The sequence below is a fragment of the Thamnophis sirtalis genome, unplaced genomic scaffold, assembly GCF_051295495.1.
Source record: "Thamnophis sirtalis isolate CommonGarterSnake01/CBP01778 unplaced genomic scaffold, rThaSir2_p1.2 scaffold_9, whole genome shotgun sequence".
Classification (NCBI taxonomy): Eukaryota; Metazoa; Chordata; class Lepidosauria; order Squamata; family Natricidae; genus Thamnophis; species Thamnophis sirtalis.
The window spans coordinates 33,466,982-33,490,417 of NW_028261389.1; the positions used below are offsets into that span (position 1 = coordinate 33,466,982).

The 23,436-nt window shown below is 36.1% G+C and overlaps 1 protein-coding gene across 3 annotated transcripts in view; it reads left to right on the forward strand.

Moving 5' to 3' along the window:
- Positions 1-23,436, forward strand: part of GRIN2B (glutamate ionotropic receptor NMDA type subunit 2B) — a 352,876-nt gene that overhangs the window by 260,971 nt on the left and 68,469 nt on the right. For all 3 annotated transcript variants that reach the window (XM_087723269.1, XM_087723270.1, XM_087723268.1), the window contains exons 6-9: positions 1,341-1,512; positions 2,360-2,513; positions 6,013-6,138; positions 12,227-12,456. In XM_087723269.1, coding sequence (XP_087579395.1) covers positions 1,341-1,512; positions 2,360-2,513; positions 6,013-6,138; positions 12,227-12,456 — 682 coding nt within the window. The remainder of the gene's footprint in view (positions 1-1,340; positions 1,513-2,359; positions 2,514-6,012; positions 6,139-12,226; positions 12,457-23,436) is intronic.

Genomic DNA, 23,436 nt, shown 5'->3' on the forward strand with positions numbered 1-23,436 from the left:
TTATTTTTATATATTTTATATTATTTTATTTCTATTTACTTATCTGGCACTTGTGTTATCTTTACTGCTAACATAGCTAGATGATGCTTAAGGTGGGATTATCAGGTTTGATAACTGATTCCCTCTCATTTTTGTCTCCTTTTGATCGGTCCTCTACCCTGATGTTGATAAATGTAAAGGAAAGAGGGAATGTCTTTGAAGGCAGGAGGAAGAAACAAACACTACAAAAGGCAATGGTTAGATAAAGGGGCTCTGACCCTGGGCCAAGAACGTAATGTGAGCGTCCATCTCAGACAATCCCCTCCATTGCATTTTGACTTAAATGTTTTTGTTCTGTAGAATCCATATCTATTTCTATGATAGATCAAGGCAGGAATCATCATTATTGATGCAATAGTTTTTCAAATAGGCTATGATTGTGATCCTGTTATGCTATGCTATGCTATGCTATGCTATGCTATGCTATCAGGATCCTGTATTCAGAGGCATCAGCTTTCACTCAATGTGCACTGTCTACAGTTCTACTATGGCCTCATGATATATTTCAAGTTGTTTTAGTGCACCCTTCCATTTTTATTAAATATTAGACACTTGATTTTCAATTCAATAATATGTAGCTTTTAGAGGAGCAAGCGTATCTTCACTCTGATCATTAGTTCCCATCAGGTAACTTGTTACTCACTTATATTTGTAATTTATATGGATCCCAGTAAAGAAGAAGTGATTATTGACAGTACCAGTAAGAAAGAGATCATTCTTTATTGTTCCCAGAAAGAAACTCCATTAGAATTTCTTTGATGGCCATCTATGAATTCATAGAACCCTTTGGTTTTTTTTCTCTTACATAGTTTTCTTCCCTTATCTCTTCTCCTCCAAAGCTGATCTACCAACATTGGGAAATCAGGGGAAAATTGAAGCCAGACCTAGCATATAAAGGAAAGGAGGGAATCCTACCCAAACTCTTATCTCTTAAAAGTTCTGTGTTTGCTTACTATACATGTTCATGTGTAAATTCCAAGATAGTTCTTTAAATAAGCTAAATATTCAATTCTCAATCATATTTTGGCGAGAATTTTCTTGCTTTTGCTTAAAGAAAAATAATGTTTTTTTTTCAATATTTCTACTAAAGATGTTCAGTTTCTGTTATCTTTGAAAGCTAGATTTAGATTTCAGTTTAGAATCAAGAGTGGAAATTCTTTTTAAAATGATGTGGTGTTCATCAAAATAATGTTTTTTAAAAAGTTTAAATACAACATGATGCCAAACATGGACCAATGTCTTTTTGTTTACAGATATAGCATATTTTTAATCAGTAAAAATAAATCTTTGTCTTTGTCTAGAAATAAAACAGATGAAGAGACTGCCTATATCAAGAAATGTTGCAAAGGGTTTTGTATTGATATTCTTAAAAAAATTTCCAAGTTTGTGAAATTCACCTATGATCTTTATTTGGTAACCAATGGTAAACATGGAAAGAAGGTCAATGGAACATGGAATGGAATGATTGGTGAGGTAAGCCAAGACAGACTGAAGTTTTATCTCTTTTTACAAAGCTGAGTGTGGATGCATGCATGCACACACATACATATCACTGAACTGCAATTTAGCCCATACTTAGCTTGGTCTGCTGACAACAAAATCTGGAAGTCTGCAGATTTCCATCCCTGCTTTACACAACTGTAAAAAGTTAAAAAAAGGAAAACTGCAAATAAAAGAAAGAATGTTCCAATATGTACATTAATTCTTGAACCACATACTTTTCTTTGGTTCCAATTTTTTTGTTGAATTTATATACCCCACCCCCTTCCCTCAAGTCCTCAAGGTAGCATATGCAACACTCCATCCTCCAAGTTGTTCCTCTGTTGTGTGTACGGTTGAGTGGAGAGAAAGTGCCTGATTAAGTGAGCTTCCAAGGCTGAAGTGGACCTGGATTTTGATTTCCCAGGTCCTATTAGCTGCTATATTACACTGATTAACTCTGATATGATTAGATATTTCTCATTTGATTTCTTTTAATTTTATTCCTCGGAATATATTGTTACTTTTTTCCTTGCATTCTCTCTCCTGTCATTAAAATCGGGGTTTAAATTGGAAACTAATTTTATTGCTTACTTTATATTTATCTAGGACAGTTATATAGATAGTGATTAATATGTGTCTATCCATTGTGTTTCATATGTGCTTACACATTCAACTTACCGTCATGAATATTGGTATTATACGTTTTTAAACTTTCCATTATTCTTAAAGAATGTTCAGTCCCTTATTCTACTGTTATGGGAAACAGAGAAGTGATGAAGAACAGAAAAGATGCAGCCAGCATGTCAAAAATGATCTTTGTTCTTTCCCCTCATCCTAGGTGGTTGCCAAACGTGCCTATATGGCTGTGGGATCCCTCACCATAAATGCAGAGCGTTCAGAAGTGGTTGATTTTTCTGTTCCCTTCATTGAGACAGGAATCAGTGTAATGGTGTCACGAAGCAATGGGACTGTCTCACCTTCTGCCTTTTTAGGTAAAGCATTTTTGGGAAGCAACTTGCAGAGAAAAACATGTTGGCAGCTCTTTTTCTGATTAAATAAACAAGCATACATTTATATGCAGACTTGGATTTGTTGAAGTTCTAGCTCAGTGGTTCTCAACCTGTGGGTCGGACCCCTTTGGGGGTCGAACAACCCTTTCACAGGGGTCACCTAAGACCATCGGAAAACACATATTTCCGATGGTCTTAGGAACCAAGACACCAATTTTATGGTTGGGGCTCACCACAACATGAGGAACTGTATTAAAGGGCATTGGGAAGGTTGAGAACCACTGTTTTAGCTTGAGCTAAATTCAGGAATCAACACTTGATAAGAGAATAAGAAATTAGCTTAGAAATACAAGCACCAGATTCTCAAACTAGATATTTCTAGTGAATATCATTACATAACTATATTCAAATAATTGTTTCCAGTTTCTCTTTTACCTGTACTTTCGTAAACCTGGTAATGCTTGTTACAGTAAGATTTCTAACTGTTCTGATGCTAGCCCCAGAAATATGCCATGCAGAAATATTACTTTGTCTTGTATGTAAAGAAATGCAGGAGTTTATTTCTGGAATATAGCAGTCTATTTTGGGGATTTATAAAACCTATTTTGGCAAAGCCCTCAGAGCAAAACAGAATGATATAGTAATATTTTTTTAAAAAAAGTTTCCCAAATGTCTTTGGGAATTCAGCAACATGCAAGTCTCTTAAATAAATAAGAGTTAATATATCATCAGAATAATTTAGATAATCCCTACAAATGTTGCATATTATAGCATTATAAAAGGTCTATTAATTATGTCAATTTTTATTAGACTCTGGAATTATGTATGGAAAAACCCTAAGCTATCCCCCTGATGATAGGAACTCCAGAATGATACAACCAAATTGAAAGCCTTGTCCTAAGCAGTTGTCACTATACATTAGACAATGGTGGAAATTAAAGTAGAATTCACTCTGCAAGTTTCAGCACATAAACAATAGAATATGGTATTCAGTCCTCAAAAAGCCGCCCAGAGTCCCGATGGGAGTGGGCGGCATACAAATTTTAATAAACCTTTAATAAACCTTAAAATATCCAGAACTTAAATATTATAACCAGTACTTTGAACTTAATTTGGAAAAACTCTAGATATATCATGAACAGCCATGAAATCACAATTTCTATATATGTAAGAGGCCTGTTAGCAGTGACAACAGCATTCCAAGTACTCTTTCAAAAGCAGCCCAGAAGAACACATTCAAATAGAGCAGAGATGGGCCATTCTTTGATTGCCAGAAGTCACACTTGACATTTTATAGATGAGACAGAATTTTCTAGTCATATTTAGAATTTTTTTAAATAAAAAAGGTAAGTTTTGAGGCTGTATTAAGACCAGGTTCCTTATATTTTCAATCTTTTGCAAAAAAGGGCAGAGATATCAAATTATATCTATATCTGTCTCTGCCTCTGTCTCTCTGTCTCTCTCTTACATCCATCTATCTATCTATCTATCTATCTATCTATCTATCTATCTATCTATCTATCTATCTATCTATCTACCTACCTACCTACCTACCTACCTACCTACCTACCTACCTACCTACCATCCATCCATCCATCCATCCATCCATCCATCCATCCATCCATCCATCCATCCATCTATCTATCTATCTATCTATCTATCTATCTATCATCTACTATCTACAACTACCTTTTGATATATATTCATGCACACACACATTGATATATACATATTATTAATAATCTATTGTCATATATCTTACATAATAGACAATAGACCTTTATGTTTTTGCTATAAAAATGGTGCATTTTCTTCACTAACTAAATCTAATCAAAGATGCTCCCATTTATTGCTTTCTACTGGACCACCTAGAATTCAGTCCAAATCCAAAAACATCCTGATACTCTGAAGCTTATTCTTTGGAAACAGAATGATTTGTTTCAAAATACGTCACATCATTAATCATTGGTAGGCTTTTCTATTGATCAATATTTCAGTTTTATCTTGATAAAAGTTTCAGTGTTTTAACATTTCACCTATCCCAATTTCCCAAATATTGATTTAAAAGTTCTGATGCCTTCTAGGGATTAGATAGGAAGGGAAACATAATTATATATCAATATATTTATTGAGAGAAATCCAGTGACTTACTCCAAATCTATAAACCAAAAGCAAGCAGGAAAGAAAACCTTTTTGGTATGTAGGAGTAGAACCACATATACGTTCCTAGACCCAGCCAGAATGGCAAATTCGGAATGCTAGTGTGATTAATGACATTGAAAACTGCTAAGATCCTCAATAAGATATATTCCTCTATGTTCCACAAACTTTTACTTGTACTTAGGTTTCTTTGGATTCTTTGTCTACTTTTGCATTTAATTTTGTTAAAGACACAAAATTGGAGATTTGAAAAAAACAAAACAAAACCCAACAACCCTGTGATTGAGTAGGTCTTTGTGCTTAATGCAATGTTCAGGCAGGATGCCGAGAATGCTGCAATTTGGGAAAGTCAGATGGCAGAATGTAATACTGAGTGGATACTTTAGCTTCCTATACATTTCAGCATTCATTTTTATAAAAGCCAACTTCAAATTCTTATGGGGAAGAAATACTTGAAAACATACAGATGATGCTAAATATATATCTGCTAAAATATAGCTTAATGGGGCTTAATGGTGCCATTAATGATTGCTCCCTCTTTCCCATAACTAGGAGTTCTAGAATAATGTAACAGATGAGAGTGGAGGTTCGTTCTCTGAGTTTGTGAGTTTGTTTCTGAATGTTTTGTTACCAGGATAGGTAACATCCTAGGGCCATAATGATGAACCTATGGCATGCATGCCAGAGGTGGCATGCAGAGCTCTCCTATGGGCATGTACACCATTGCCAGCTGATCTTCTAGTTTCCTGTGCACACATGCATGCCAGCCAGCTGATCTTTGTGTGTGCTGGAGCCCCAGAAACCTGAAGATCAGCTGATCTGGCACGTGCGAAGACCAGCTGGCCTGCTCGCATGTACACACCAGAAACCAGAAGACCAGATGGCTGGCGAGCACATGTGCACTGGCCAGCTGGTCTTTGAGTTTCTGGGGGTCTGGCATGCATGTACACATGTTCCAGTTTGGGCACTCAGTGCCGAAAAGGTTTGTCATCACTGTCCTTGAGCACTGAACTCCATTGAAGATGTTAGCTAGCCTGGCAACAAAATGTTCGGAAACCAACCCACAAGCTCAGAGAATGAATCTCCACCCTCATCCTACACCTGAGCTACAGATATTCGCCACTGTCACATAATGTAACAGAAATATAAGAAAACATCTCCACATTGAGGTTTGGTTCACAACATTTTAAATGATACATAAGATCCATCTATAAGTTTAGTCAAGCTATTTCAGAAGCTATAATTAGATGTCTAGTGATTTGCACTCTGGAGTATTCTGGAAAGGTTCCTGTGAAATAATTACCTGTCCTTTTCTGTCCAGAGCCATTCAGTGCTGATGTGTGGGTGATGATGTTTGTAATGCTGCTTATAATCTCTGCGGTGGCTGTCTTTGTCTTTGAGTACTTCAGCCCTGTGGGATACAATCGGTGTCTGGCTGATGGCAGAGGTAAGGAGACACATCTTTTATCATGCAATCTTTATAATCCATATTGGACAGAAAGATACATCTTCTCCATTGATATGCATGTCAACCATGGTTGGTGTCAACTCTTAGTGACCGCATAAATAAATATTCTCCAGGAATCAGCCATGTACACACCTTTTTCCTCATGCCTAAAGGGGGAAAAAAGAATAGTAGCAGCAAAACTGAATGGATATCTTTGGATGATAAAGCAGCTCTGCAACACAAGATACTGAAATGTTTCTAGCAAGATTAGAAACTAGAAGCCAAATTCTTTGCATATGTTTTGCAATGTTTCTAAAGTATAGTTATTATTGTCAAATTGAAATATTAATTTAGTTGGAGATACTAACAAGTATATAATACTTTCCTGTTTTGTTATGCATATTGTTTCCCTAATTACTTGATGGATATTTGAAAGCTTTTATTAGTTTCCCTGCCTTGCTTCTGCTAATCTTTCCACGTATTTTCAAATTGATGGAAAAATGGAATGAAATAAATTCAAAAGATGAAAAACCATAAATTACAGAAACTCTGTAATAGTGGGGAAGGGGAGAAGTAAAAATGAAGGGAGCAAGACTGACAAATTGATCTATGATTAGAGAACTAAAACAGAAAGAGAACTGGGTGCTGCCGTGGCTTCGCTAAACTGTTAAATGGTCCCCTCCTTAGTATGTTCTGTTTTATCTCTAGGACAATAGTGCTAACCTATTTAGAAAGGAATGTTTCTGGAACATCTTTTCAGGTGCTTGTTGAGTTTGCCATAAGCAGATTTATGTCACCACCTTTCTACATCTTGGAAAAAAAGACAGTTGTAATAGAATTTTAGCCTAAAATAAAACAATGTTAGAGGTGTTGTGGATTGTGTGTGTGTGTGACCAGTATACATATCTAAAAGGATGTATGTAGAGCTATACACATTAATGTACACAGTACCGGTATCAGAGGTGGGTTCCTGCCAGTTCTAACCTCTTCTATAGAAGAGGTTCCACAAATCTACAGTGCTGTTTAGAACCGGTTCCAGCTCCCCCCCCCCTCGCCTATCCACACATCATCAAGATGAAGAGTGAGAGGAGGAATTCTGGGAGTTGAAGTCCACAAGTCTTAAAGCTGTCAAGTTTGAACACCCCTGAGGTTTTCTTTCTAAAGGGTTAGGGGTGCAAGGGTCTCGTAACTTGATAGCTTTAATACTTGCGTGCTTCAAATGCCACAGTTTCTGAGCCAACATTTTGGTTGATAAACAAGAGCGTTGTTAAGTAAGTTTCACCACATTTTACGTATTGGCCACTCCTACCCAGTCACATGGCTGCCAAGCCACTCCCACCCGGTCACATGGCTGGCAACCCACTCCCACAAAGCAGGCCACACCTACAGAAGAGGTTCTAAAAATTTCTGAAACCCACCACTGACCGGTATGTATACACAAGGAATCAATTATGTGGAAGATAGACAGCAGAATGAATAAGTAACAATGACAACACACATTTTGGCTAAATGATGCCCTCCCTATAAAGGAATTGGTAATGTAATTATTGTTGTGAGAAAAATGCTTTGAATAAGACCTTTGTGATAATGGTGGATATGGTAATATGATTCTGTATATTTCTTGATAGAAAACAATGTGTTTAAGATTATTCTTGTGTTATATGAGTATTTATAAAATATTGTGGCTACAGCCCAATGGATCACGTCCTGGTTGTTCAGCAAGGCATTGAAAGGCACAGCAAGTACACTATGCATAGCTTTCATTGACTACAAAAAGGCATTTGACTCAGTATTCCAGCAAGCAATAATTAATGCATTGCTCAACCAAGGTGTAGACACTGCTTACATAAACTTACTACAATCAATATAAAAAAAACAATGGTGACAATTTGCAGTAATGATTTTAAAGTAGAAATCAACATAGAACAAGGTGTATGACAAGGTGATACCATATCACCTACCCTTTTCTCAGCCTGCCCTGAAGAAGTATGCACACTAGACTGGGCAATAGATGGAACAAAAATCAATGGCACTTATTTAAATTACTTAAGTTTTGCGGATGAAGTTATTCTCTTCTCACAAGAGCTACAAAGACATATAAGAGCTGCATGAAGAAGGAGAACCATTTGGCTTAAAAATAAACCTGAAAAAGAACCAGGTTATGTTTAACAAATTCAGTAAAGAAAGAAAATAATTTATATCTGGAGAAGAACTAGACATAGTAGACCACTACATATACCTTGGCCAACAGATCTCAATGGAAGATGATACAATAAAGGAAATTGAAAGCTGGGTTAAATGTGGTTGGCAGGCATTCAGCAAGCTAAGCATAATTTTCAGCAACAACCTCCCCCTATGCCGGAAGAGAAAAGCTTGTGATCAGTGTGCGTTACTTGCTCTAACATATGCCAATGAAACATGGACACTAACCTCACAATCGATACAAAAGCTATGAAAGGCACATGAAAAGATACATGTTCAGCATTACAAGACAAGACAGAAGGATCTGCATATAGATCAAAGAACAAACGTTTGTTTGTTCCATTGAAAAGGAAATGGACTGGTCACATAGCGAGAACAACTGATGACGGATAGACCAAGTCATAGAATGGACCCCCATTTGATAAAAAGCATCCACGAAAGTGACCTGAAATAAGATGGATCGATGACATTGCAGGGCCAATTGGTAAAAGAAAGCTCAGGACCGTATTGGAAATATGCGGAAGAGGTCTCCATCCTGCAGTGGAAAGACAATGGCTAAGATGATGATGATGATGATGATGATGATGATGATGATGATGATGATGATGATGATGATGATGATGATGATGATATAATATTATAAATAATCCATTCTTAATATAATTACTAATTTCCATTTATTTTTAGCTTGTAATTAGGTAAATGTTCCTACAATTTCCTCAGAATTAATTGCTGCAGCAAGGTCACAAAGGTGATTTTTCAAGAGGCAACTGGACTTTGTTTTTTCTTTTGAAGACGTTTCACTTCTCATTGAAGAAGCTTCTTCAGCTCTGACAGGATAGTGGGGAATGGAAGAATGGAAAACAAGAAAATCCAGTTGCCTCTTGAAAAAGCATTTTTGGTTCAACCATGACCTGGATGACTGAGAACCTCTACAGACTTTTTGCTCCACCAACGGTTTAATGGTTTATTTCAAAATAATATGGTTGAAGATTCTGTGAAACATCCGTCCACTCCCTTGTAATCCTATATAGTATAATTTTTCAGGAATCTACTCTCTGTGCATTCCAAAAAACCATATTTGGATTGCGCTCATTACATAATGTGCTCACTGAAATAATGTCATCCTTTACATTTTGAATTTCTGTGAATGTTGCACTGCAGTTATGGCAAAACAAATAAGCGTATCAAAAACCTGGTGCTACCTTTTTTGTGATAAAGTGTTTATAAATATTTATTTTTGAAGGAAGGTAGTTGCATAAATATGCTATGTTGTGAGAAAATGTATTCTAAATCTTAAATTTAACTTTTTGTCCATATTAAAAATTTTGCATGGTAAGGTAGAGGTGGAACACAATAAGCTAACAAATGAAGGTGTGGGAAACCCATAAAAACAAGCAATCCATAGCTGGTAATTGGTCATGAAACACTTATTATCAGCATCTGATAATTGTGTATGAAGATTTAGCAACAAGGTAGACCATGGTGTGATCTTTTGTTTTTAAAGGTAAATATGCATTCAGAATCCTAGTCGTGCTTCTATCATCCCAATCCACAGGCTTTTATTTTTTTAAAATGCTGAGAGCACATGGGAATTCTATACTACATAACTCTGAAGTAATGCACAATTTTCAGTAGTGTTTCAATGTAATAAACAAGTATGAAGTATTTCATTTGCAGTATTTCTTTCTTTTAAATGGCCCGCACTTGCATATTCAGATTTTAAAAATGCAAATTACAAGCAGCTATAAATTAATTTGTATGCAAAAATAAATGTTGATGAAAAACCTCACTGTTGAATTTTCAAAAACCCATGAAATGCAAAATGAATGTTTCTCATAATAACATCTCATCTGAATTGCATATAGAGATGCCAGATTTGTCATTAGATACATTCATTCAATTCTTATTGAAAGTCAGTCCAAGTTGCTGCATGTATTAATAGACACTAGGGAATTGGTTCAACTAAGTTCTGTACAAATGCAGGAAGAGGAAAACTGTGACTGAAGAAAATCTTTCTTGCACAACCGTTCCTTGACACCCTTGAATAAGTATAAAACCATGTGGAGTTGGTAAAAAAAATCATTATATGAAGTGATACAAGAATATATAAGAAGATTCAAGTCAAATAGCTTACTGGTAGGCAAGCAGCAAGCAAAAAGACCACCAACTGCCTTGACAGAACCTACAGTTGACGGCAACAGAACAAAGAAAAGTGGAATTTTGTTGCCTAGTTACAAAGAGAACATTCCAGCACTTCCCCCCATCACAAAACCCTTCATATAAATGTAATCCCAGTAATAATTTATATGTTTCAAATTGACGACATTGTTTCCACAAAAACATTGTTTTTATTTTGTAGTTCATTGAAAGGATAATGCTGACACAAATCTTAATGACATTGTAGATGTTTTTTTTTTTTAAAGGATATATTTTTCCATGTGTGTACATTTATTCCATGTGTATGTGAACCCCACAGTCATTACAGAATCGGTATCATTTTGAAATCATATTTCCTCATGGGAGTGTTTCTAAATATCTCAGAAAAATACTATGAAAAACATATCTGTCTCTGTGTTACAATGAAAAGGGCTAAGAGTAGCATAGCATATTTACACATGTGCACTTGCACATACTGTAAATACCTGCCTAACAATTGTTGCTGGAATGGCTTGCAGTTAGTAGTTTTTCAGGGTGTATAATAATACCTATGAATACAAAGCAAACAAAGTGATATTTTTTGTTCTGTTCTTTGTTCTTTGTATCCTTCTTTGGTATATTCATAATAAATAACATCTATCTTACCAACAGTCCAGAGTTCGATGATTAGGATGCCAGTGGCTGGGTTATCCAATAAGCCTCTCAGTCCAAATTCCAAGTGTATTGAACTGTCTTAACTCCAAACTCATGTTTCTATTTACTAATTTCTTTTGAATGACCTATCCAACTTTTCTCAAGGCAACTATTCCATTTTAGGATTGCCACATTTCCAAATACAATATCTTGTGTATGCAAAATGCGTTTTCTTTATTTATAAATGTGAATAATGTATGAAAGATGTCTCTTAATAAGTGAGAAAATATGTTAGTTCAGCCTTCCCATCTGATACACTCATATATATCAAGCCTCCAACAGCCAGATTTCTACTTAATTTGACCATCAGTCATGTTGGTTGTGAGAGTTTTAGATCCAGCATATTTCTAGGCACCAGGTTACAAAAGCTTGATGACAACAATTGATGGAGAAGAGTTGTGAAAAAGAATATATCCACCTGCTTTATGCAATGTATTCATTCATGTAGATGTTACAATACACAGACTCTTAAAGGAGAATATTTGTAACTCGGGGTTGAAATGAGCGGTCCTTGATGCCCTCTGAGCTTAGGGTTTTTTTGTTTTTTGTTTTGCAAACATTTCGTTACCCAAAATAGGTAACATCATCAATGTTGTTACATAGTTTGGGTAATGAACATTTGCAAGAAAACAACCAAGTTCAGAGAGCACCAAGGATTGCTCACAAACTCCTAAACATGCCCATGGAATGACTTACGAAGGTCTGCCTTTTATGAATTATTGCCTAGTGAGTATCACTAGAGCAAACTGCTGGTTTCAATTTCAATCATATTTAATCCTGAAATTGCATTTCTGTGGCCCCATTCAAGAATAGGTTGGTGTGGGACCATGGAGCTAACCTGTTAGTACATAAATTATGCTGCAAACTAATGTAGCATCATTTAAACTAAGGACTTTTATCACAGTCTTATCACAGTCTTCGCCAACAGCATAACATCTGGTCCTGGATAAAGCTAAAATTTCATTTCATTCATCATTTAGAATAATTTGCTGTGCTAGTTCTCACTCTTTCTACTATATTTTGGTTGTTTCAGAGCCTGGTGGTCCATCTTTCACTATTGGTAAAGCTATCTGGCTACTGTGGGGCCTTGTATTCAACAACTCTGTGCCAGTGCAGAATCCCAAAGGGACTACCAGCAAGATCATGGTATCAGTATGGGCCTTCTTTGCTGTCATCTTTTTGGCCAGTTACACTGCCAATTTGGCTGCCTTTATGATCCAAGAAGAATATGTTGACCAGGTGTCTGGACTGAGCGACAGAAAGGTAATCCTCCTGCCCCTATCCAAGTCTTTTGTTTATCCTCTACTTAAATTGGCATATACTGTATTTTTTTAACAATGATAACATATAGTATGAATGGTATGTTATAATACTTAACTTATTATGTAAATTGTGCAGTAAATGTTTCTTATTACCTATGAGGTATGGGACTGTCATTGTCTAACAGCATCTTTCTCAAACAGAAGAACTTCTTTGGAAGAATCACAAACTATTTGTTGAGATCTTCCTTAGTAACAGATACACTATATTGCCAAAAGTATTCGCTCACCCATCCAAATAATCAGAATCAGGTGTTCCAATCACTTCCATGGCCACAGGTGTAGAAAATCAAGTACCTAGGCATGCAGACTGTTTTTACAAACATTTGTGAAAGAATGGGTCGCTCTCAGGAGCTCAGTGAATTCCAGCATGGAACTGTGATAGGATGCCACCTGTACAACAAATCCAGTTGTGAAATTTCCTTGCTCCTAAATATTCCACAGTCAACTGTCTGCTGTATTATAAGAATGTGGAAGTGTGTGAGAATGACAGCAACACAGCCACAAAGTGGTAGGCCACGTAAACTGACAGAGCGGGGTCAGCGGATGCTGAGGCACATAGTGCGAAGAGGTCGCCAATTTTCTGCAGAGTCAATCTCTACAGACCTCCAAACATCATGTGGCCTTCAGATTAGCTCAAGAACAGTGTGCAGAGAGCTTCATGGAATGGGTTTCCATGGCCGAGCAGCTGCATCCAAGCCATACATCACCAAGTGCAATGCAAAGCGTCGGATGCAGTGGTGTAAAGCACTGCACTGGACTCTAGAGCAGTGGAGACGTGTTCTCTGGAGTGACAAATTGCGCTTCTCCAATCTGATGGATGAGTCTGGGTTTGGCCAGTTGCCAGGAGAACGGTAATTGTCTGACTGCATTGTGCCAAGTGTAAAGTTTGGTGGAGGGGAGATTATGGTGTGGGGTTGTTTTTCAGGAGCTGGGCTTGGCTCCTTAGTTCCAGTGAAAGGAACTCTGAATGCTTCAGCATACCAAGACATTTTGGACAATTCCATGCTCCCAACTTTGTGGGAACAGTTTGGAGCTGGCCCCTTCCTCTTCCAGCATGACTGTGCACCAGTGCACAAAGCAAGGTCCATAAAGACATGGATGGCAGAGTCTGGTGTGGATGAACTTGACTGCCAGGCCTGCACAGAGTCCTGACCTCAACCCGATAGAACACCTTTGGGATGAATTAGAGTGGAGACTGAGAGCCAGGCCTTCTTGTTCAACATCAATGTGTGACCCCACAAATGCACTTCTGGAAGAATGGTCAAAAATTCCCATAAACACACTCCTAAACCTTGTGGACAGCCTTCCCAGAAGAATTGAAGCTGTTATAGCTGCAATAGGCGGACCGACATCATATTGAACCCTGTGGATTAGGAATGGGAGGTCAGTTCATATGCGAGTAAAGGCAGGTGAGCGAATACTTTTGGCAATATAGTGTATTACACCTATCCTATTTTAGTTAATAGATAATCAAAATGATTTATACTTTTACAGATAGTACATGAAGGTAGTGGTAAAATTCATTTTTTTTTACTACCGGTTCTGTGGCCGTGGCTTGGTGGGCATGGCTGGGGAAGAATACTGCAAAATCCCCATTCCCACCCCACTCTGGGGCCAGCCAGAGGTGGTATTTGCCAGTTCTCAAAATTTCTGCTACCAGTTCTTCAGAACCTGTCGAATTTCACCCCTGCATGAACTAGTAATATAAGGAGCTGCATTTCAAGTTTTTCACAGAATTGTCATGCAAGCAGATTCAACTTCTCTTCATTTTAATGTTCTTGTACTCTCTACTGACAACTAACTAGTTGTAAAGCTATGAATCTTTAGTTATCAATGTTTGAAAAAAATCCTGCCTTTTCTCCTAATACTTAATTAAAAGTGGAACTGTTTATCAATTATCTATTCTCCTATAATTTCCTATCAGATAAATATTTTAAAACATGGTAGATTGATTCTTAAGCAAGTATAGTAACAGGGCGAGGAAACAAAAGCAATGTATTTCTTTTTCGCAGTATAAGTAGGTTATAAAAGATAAGTGCCATGTAGATTTAAAAACAATTTCCCACAATTTTCTTAACCTTTTTCTCTTGAATGAAATGAGATCAATTTCAGTTTCATTTTAGTTTGGTCAAATACCAGCATAAAAACTAGACTCAATCAAAGAACAATATCATAAAGAAAATGCCAATTTTGATGATTTTCTTTGTGTGGGTGTGTGGTATTCTAACATGCTATTAATAATATTAAGCTAAAAATATCTAAAACTTGATCTAAGAATCTAAAAACTAAGAATAAAATTATGGTGTTTGAAATGAAGATTATATGCCTAGCTAAAACTAAATGGCAGGAGTTTGAAAACACCATACCCGATTGATATTACTAAAAATCTAAATTGAGTGTTAGATTTAGTTCAGAAGGTAACAATAGGATTCTTTTATTCCATCACAGGATGTTTCTATTTCAGTCGATGAATGTTGCAATCAGAGGAAGTCAATACACACCTAATTTTAATACAGTAGAATTAAGTTTCCAATTTGGAAACATCCAAGAAAATGGGGTACACCTAGAATCAGATCAATTCTACATGACATGCAGAAAGGGGTAAAGAGAAAGTATGACTTAGCTTTTCATATCTAATATGAAGTACAAAGAGGAAGTTGTACATCTCCCACTAGGATATGTGTTTATATGTTTCCGCCACAGAGCTGATTCACATGCTAAATGATGCATGATGAAATGGAATTTCACCTGGAAAAGCAGTGGAGATAGCTTTGGCAACACAAAGTTTTCCCAGAGAGGAACTCTGATTAAGAGACTACACAGTTCTGAGCGGGATGGGGGAGGGAAGAAGAGATTCAATATAACCACACCTTAGAATCTCTCAGTATATACTATATACAGTACATAGGTTAAAAAGTTATAGCTTTCATTGGCAAGATTTTGTCCATTAGGTGTAAGCAAATAAAGGACTGGACTAAATTGGATCTTGCGGTGTCATCTTTGGGTTTCGGCCTAACACAAATTAAACCACAAATTGGCCAAATTAAGTATATGTCATTTATATCCAGATGTTGATTCCCAGAATTATTTCTATGAATTTAAATATGTGTGAAAAATGTTTTGAACAGCAACCACTCAAACTGCTGCTTTTGTTAATTACATACTCGTTGCACAGAAAATGGGTTTTTTTCCCCTCTGTAAACAACATGCAACGCATACAAATATTAATGATATGTCTGGATGTAGTTTGGTGAGACTTAATTCAGACAACCATGTATAATTCTTTGGTTATGTATTGTTTAATGCATTTTTAATATTGTATGTGCTCATGGTGATAAATTTATTGTGACACAGTTGATTTCATTACCGGAGGGTTTTTTGGGATATTTTAAATAATTTCTGTGATATAATTAAAACTGAATTCTGATTGAATAGAATTTGAGTCTAGAAAATTGTTAGTGTGAACTACTAGCCAACTTTTTAATCTTTAGGCAATACCGTTTTCATGAAACGACAGCATAGTTTAATTAAAATTGGTTACAAGCTCCTGTTCTGATTAGAAATTCAGACCATCATAGAAATTGGCTGCAACCTGAATTCTTAAATATTCTGGTTAATGCAGAGAATGTATATATATATATAGTGATCTTCTTGGCAAACTATTGAAGCTATTTTGTGATTTTTACTTTCAGTAAACATATGCGAACATATGGAAGGTTCATCTGCCAATATGATTTTTGATAATAAGGCCAACTTCCTTTAATCCTTTGAATTTTCATTTAATTTTCATTTTAAAAATAACTGATTAATTATTTCTGTTCTTATCCTCAATCCAATTGTCATGAGATTGTGGTCTCAAGGTTACACAATCTACCACATTATTAATTTTCTACGTTACAACAGCCAGTTTAAAATCCAAAATGTTAGTTAGAATTATGGGAGTTCTTTAAAATAAAGGATTCTGTCCAGTGGTGAAATTCATTTTTTTTTTACTACCGGTTTTGTGGGTGTGGCTTGATGGGCGTGGCAGAGGAAGGATACTGCAAAATCTCCATTCCCACCCCACTCTGGGGCCAGCCAGAAGTGATATTTGCTGGTTCTCTGAATTACTCAAAATTTCCGCTACCAGTTCTCCAGAACCTGTCAGAACCTGCTGAATTTCACCCCTGATTCTGTCCCTGTGATGGAATCACCAACTAAAGGAGAGGGCCTTTCTCAGGCAGTAAAGAGACATTCCAGCTTAGAGTCAGTTTGGGAGAGGAAATGTTTTGAGCTCATACCTCTAGGTCTATATCTGCCAATTCCAAAGAGAAGGCACAGTCTGGTGAGATTCTTCTAATATCAACAATAAAATACCTACTTGGGCCTATTCATGAGTGGTTCTTGTGGTTTGCGCCTGACAAGATCCAGATCCACATAAACAGTTTTGTCAGAAATACAATCTATGGGGAAATGCATGGAGAGATTAAATAGGGAACAGATTAAAGAAAAAAAAATGGAGGTATGGACTCAGTTGAAATACTAAAGTGAATCAAGGAAAATAACAACTACAACAGAAGATTATTTATCCTGCTTATAGATAATCAAACCATAAAAGTGGCTTTGTGAATAACAATAATAATATATCTCATTACCATTTGTTTAGACCCAAAACTCCATAAAGGTATTCTACTGGGGCAGCAAGTGTGTGTGTGTGTGTGTGTGTGTGTAGCATTAATTGCTACTTTTCGTGCCCTCAGGTGACATTTACCTAATCCTGCATAACCTTTCATAAATACCTTTCATGAATTGAGCTGGCACATGTTCTCCTATACATCAGATTGTAATATATCAGTATATATATTTTCAGTAATTCAGTAATTACAGTTACTGTAATTTTCTAAAAATAATTCTTTTTGCATTTCCATTAATTGGTTCAATTCAGCAGTATGAGGTTTACCAATACTTTACACAATCCTAATTTCTCTGGGCACTCTAAAGATATTGAATTTCCTAGTATTAGATGCTCAAAATATTTAGTTGAAATCTCTAGTCTCAAGAGCAGAAATGAGGTTCTTATACTATATATAGAACAGATTTTTTTGTGAATGTAAAACATTTCTTTAGATTCTTTATTTTTTAGGTCCCAGAGGTTGGTAAATGCAGTTGGGCAGCAATTACCTTCAGTGTTGCAAACATAAAATTTGCTAAGAAGAGTTATGTGTGTAACTTCAAGCTTATAGTCAAAGACATTTGAATTTGGCCATCGTATGCTTTTCTGCATTTTATTTTCATTGCACTATAGAGCTGGAGCTAAGATTTGGTAAAGGGGACTAATTGCAAGCTGCAGACACAATGGCTAATATAGCTATTACTCTCCCAGCTAATGTTCTTGCTAATTTGCTAAAGTATTATTGCTTTTCCCTCCGAAGAATTTGATTCTACAGTTCCCTCTAGAATAACTGAATGCATTGGTTCAAGATAAGAAGATAAGATAATAAGATGAACTAACCTTTATTGTCATTATCCTATATATACAAAGGCACATATTAAAATGAAATTCCAATGCCCCACTCTCGAAAGAAGAAACGACACCCAATGTCACCACCCAATGTCACCATTATTATATATAGAGCTTTACTTTACTTTGGGCTATTTCTAATATAGCCCAATTGAGTACTGGGGATGAGGGACTTACTCTGTACCACTTTATATTGTAATGAAATGTACCAGGATATTCTACACTAGATCATTCTGATCTCTTCCATTGCCCCCAGCATTGCACATCCACATTTTACTGCTCTTACACTGATTTATAGACTCACCTTAACATTTGCTTTTAGTGTAGTTTTGTTCCTTTAAAAAAAATGCTACAATGAATCTATAAACTTTTCTTTCACTGGCAACACACAGAGAGGGGGGGAGGGATGGAGGGAGGGAGGGAGGGAGGGAGGGAGAGAGAGAGAGAGAGAGAGAGAGAGAGAGAGAGAGAGAGAGAGAGGCAGTTTGATTTTACTTGTATTAGAGATTTAAAGGGAGAATGATTCAATTCAAATTTTTGATTTGAGGGCAAATTGATTCATACTGCTTTGAGATGCAAAATGTGATTCATAAAAAGAATTTGTCCATAGCCTATAATCAGGAAACATCAGAGTGCCTGCAGCTGTTACATTTTTTGACAGAATGGAGTGGAGAGAGCTGAGATGGTAGACTCTTTAGAGATTAGTAGGTCTGTCTAGTTCCAGCTGGATTTCTTCAAGGGTTTTGCCATAATATTGTAACTATTCCTTTTTTGTTTTAATGGGATGGCTCAATCAAAGCTATGTTGAACTGAAGCATTCCTTTGAAGATTTGTACAACCTAATATTTTTTATCAAATTATTACCAGTGCAAAAACACAGTTATCTACAGATGCATATTTTTCAATAGAAAATGTTTACTTCTTCTGACAGCAGAAGGGATTGATGTAACCACAAAAAACGGTAGCTTTTTGGATGAAAATCCATATACTTGTATCTATTTTAGAAAGTTCTAATTTTAGCAGTACAGATACAGACCACACTTTCTGCAGCAAAAGTGGATGGTTCATATATATGTTGTTATGTACATATATCATTTCAATAGACTAGAAGCTTTTTGTGTGCTTATTGCCTTGGGCCATCATTCTTTTATTTTATATAATACTGTCTAGTTTCACTGTTAAGCAAATTTCAGTTCTTGCATTATTTGCTTGATACTACATTGGCAAAAAGTGCTACTAAGCATGCAAAATATTTCTGCAGTACTGAAGAACTTTTCCATTTACTTAATAAACTGGCATAATTCTACCTTTTTTAATATTGATTTTGTGGTTCCTAGCTCAGAGCTCAATTTGGTGTTGTTTTCATGCCATCTTGCATATCAGTATAAGAAAAATATTTGTAGCTTATGATTGAACTGAGTGGTCCTTGAGTCTCTTCTGAGCTTGGTGGTTTTCTTGCAGACATTTTATTACCACAGTAGGTAACGGCATCAGTGCTAGAATGGAGTAGGGTTTGCTCTTATTTTTATATATTATTGGCACCACTGACAGGGCAAGCCACTAGTATATAAAAATAAGAGCAAACCACACTCCCTTCTAGCACCAATGAACAAGAAAATTGTAAGAGAACACCTACTCACACTAGACAAGTTCAAATCACCAGGGCCAGGTGCATTACACCCCAAGGTTCTGAAGGAGCTGGCAGATGTGATCTCAGAACTATCAAACCATATATTTCAAAGATTCTGGAGCACCAGGGAACTACCAGACGATTGGAAAAGGGCTGATATGGTTCCACCTTCAAAAAAACAAAAACAAAAATGGATCTAGGAAATTACACACATATCAACCTGACATCAATACCTGGAAAAATCCTGGAAAAGATAAATCCAGCAATGAATCTGCAAACACCTAGAGGCAAATAAAGTCATAACCAGAAGTCAACATGAGTTTGTCAAAAACAGACCATGCCAGACAAATCTTATTGCATTCTCTGACAAAGTGACCAAATTAGTGGACCAGCGAAATACTGTGGATATAATTTACTTGGACTTCAGTGAGGCATTTGATAAAGTAAACCAAAATCTACAATTTGGTTAGACAGCATCACCATAAGATGGGTTTGTAACTGACCAACCACACTCAACATGGAATCCTTAATAGAACTGCATCTACATGGAGAGAGGTAGCAGTGGGTACCCCAAGGCTCTGTGTTAGGCCCAGTACTCTTCAATATCATCATATATGCTTTAGGTAAGGGGATAGACAGGGAACTCATGAAATTTACAGATAACACCAACCTGGCAGGAATAGCCAACACTCCAAAAATCAGGAGGATTTTGAAAATTGGGCCCTGTCTAACAAAATGAAATTCAATGTAAGGTTCTATACTTAGGCAAGAAAAATAAAATGCACAGGTATAGAAGAGGTGATTCCTGACTCAATAGTAGTAACTGTGAAATGGATGTTGTCGCCTTAGTGTACAATCACTTAAATATGAGTAAGCAATGTGCTGTAACTGCCAAAAAAGCCAAAACAATCCTAGGCTGCATTAACAGAGGGATAGAATCAAGATCACATGAAGGGTTAATACCACTTTAAAATGCTTTGGTAAGACCCCACTTGCAATATTGCATCCAGTTTTCTAAAGAATGTATCTATCAGGGGCAGAAAGAACATTGGGATACAAGAGGAACCATGTTGGATAAAGATAAAAATCTATCTAGCACTGTATTTCTTGATTCTCATCTTAGCTGATTTGGCTGATTCTGCAGCTTTTTTGGGATTTGAAAACAATAACCATAGCAATATGAATATTTAAGACTTTATTCTAGGCAAAAAAAGCAAGTAACTTAATCACACAATATGACACAATAATCAGAGAACAAATAGGAACACTTAAGAATACAATATAACCTAAAGCAGAAATCAATTAACTCAGCACTTATGATTTGTACCCTGACTGGCACATATTTATTTGTTTTTAAGAGACTTAACCAAGCATATAGAATTTACGAGTAACACCAGACTTGAGTCCATATTTGCAATATTGAAAAAAAAAAAACTGAGTTCTGGCTATGTTCAAATGATCAGCATTGACTTATGTTGCATTAGGACGGTGATCAGCTGCCTTCAAGAATTTGAAGGCTAAGGAAATTATTAAAACCTAGAGGAACGTTAACTTTGCCACCCCAAGATAATTCTTATAGGCAGAAAGTTAATGAAAGATTAAATTGATCGGTTGAATATGTTATATTGAATATGGCAATGCTGACACTCAGAAGCATTCTCTCCAATAGTGGGTTTCAAAATTTTTTAGAACCTCTTCTGTAAGTGTGGCCTGCTTTGTGGGAGTGGCTTGTCAGCCATGTGACTGGGTGGGAGTGGCTTGCTGGCCATGTAACTGGGTGGGAGTGGCTTGCCAGCCATGTGACTGGGTGGGCATGGCCAGCTTCTAAAATGTGGTGAAATTCACTTAACAACGCTCTTGCTTGGCAACCAAACACTCTTGCTTAGCAACCAAAATGTTGGCTCAGAAACTTTGGCATTTGAAGCACATTTGAAGTCTTTTTTTGAATTTTTTTTATAAAAAAATAAAAAAGAATCATCCTTCATTACATCTTGTAGAAAGCGCGTCGATTGGTTACAGATAACTTTAGTGCGTTTCTTCCACATTCATTACTTATAGTTCGTATTAGATTATACACTTTAAGTCAAAAATCTTTGTATATCTTACTATCAATGTACTACAATTCTCATTTGACTACAATTATTTGAACATGCTTTTACCTCAAATCATTCATACTTCAAGACACAATCACATAATGGCATTCATTAGCTATTTCAAAAAATCCTCCAATAACATTACATCTTTTAAATAAGAGTCACTTAATAAAGTTTCTAAGCCTCCCCCCCTTTTTTCCCAACTCACTGACTAAAATTTATATCCAAGTTACTTTAGCCAATACCATAGCATGTATATATTGTTAAACAATGTCCATTAACATTTCCTTTTTGTTATTATAATTGGCTAAAAATCATTTACTATTTATGCCCCATCTCCTCTCATCAGGGCCCGCACCCCAAAAAACAACAACAAAAAACCTTACCCCTTTATAACCAGATCTAAATGAAAATTTGTTAATAAAATTTATAGGTCTTTTTCCCAGATCACAATTTACAATTTATATCCACATTTCTTATACTAAATTGTCAATACATGTATATATCATTACGCTGTATCCATTACCATTTCATTATTATTATTTATAGTTAATTAATTGTTAGTGAGTAAACATTTAATAACAATCTAAAACAATCTAGGAGTTACAAAATTCCTACTTATTAATCACCAATAATAAAAAAACCTAATTTTTTATTACCAACTTTCATTGTAAACCTGTATCTTTCCAGTAACAAAACAGTCTTATCTCTCTTGTTAATTGTGGAGTCAGTCTTCTTTTTATCACCTTTATAAGGTTTTTATCGGCTTCTCTCTGCACTTTGTTGCTTGAAGGGTCTCTCAGATAATCTCCTTGCCCACCAATTGCTACTAAAGTTAACTTGTCTTTGTTTATCAATCTTGCTTCTGAAAAAATTTCTCATGTCTATCATCATTAATATTTTTTTCTCTTCTGTATCCTGAAATCTGGGTTAGAGCTCCAATTTGTCAAATTCCCTTTTCCACATTCCCTTTCCATTTTCACCCACATTTGCTCCATTCATAAATCCATCTATTGTCTTTATCTTCTATATCTTCATTCTCCCCTTTAATTTTGGGGGCTCCAACCCCATCATGTTTTGCTGTGAGGAAGACTAGTCTTCCCAGCTTCTTCTCAATTCTCCCATATCCTTCCAATAGACTTTGAATTCCAGCCAAGTAATTTTGGAATTTTAAGGTTTCCTCATCTAAGTATTGACCCATATTTCCAAAACAAAAGAGAGAAAGAAAAAAAAACCTAATAATGATTGCCAGTCTAGTCTTCCGGGCCTCTCTTAGCTTTTATTTTAAGTTGACTTAAACACAAGTTCTTTTATGCTCTTCAAAGGGGAAGGGTTCTGTCCCCCACCCTTTCTTTCTTTCTTTCTTTCTTTCTTTCTTTCTTTCTTTCTTTCTTTCTTTCTTTCTTTCTTTCTTTCTTTCTTTCTTTCTTTCTTTCTTTCTCTGCCAAAATAATTCACAGAGGGACCTGTGAAAACAGTTCCTGCCCTTGGTTTTTTTTCCTGTAAACAAGTTGCAAACCCTTCAGCTGCAAAGTTAGTGAAGTCAAATAAAGAAAGAGATACATTGTTTAAAAAAACCTCCGACTGGCAGTTAATTTTCACCTTCCGTAGGAAACAAAGTTCTTTAGATTTCTTTTAGTGTGGTTTAATACAAGTAGTAGGAAGAATTGTTAAAATAAAAAGGAAGGTTTTAATCCA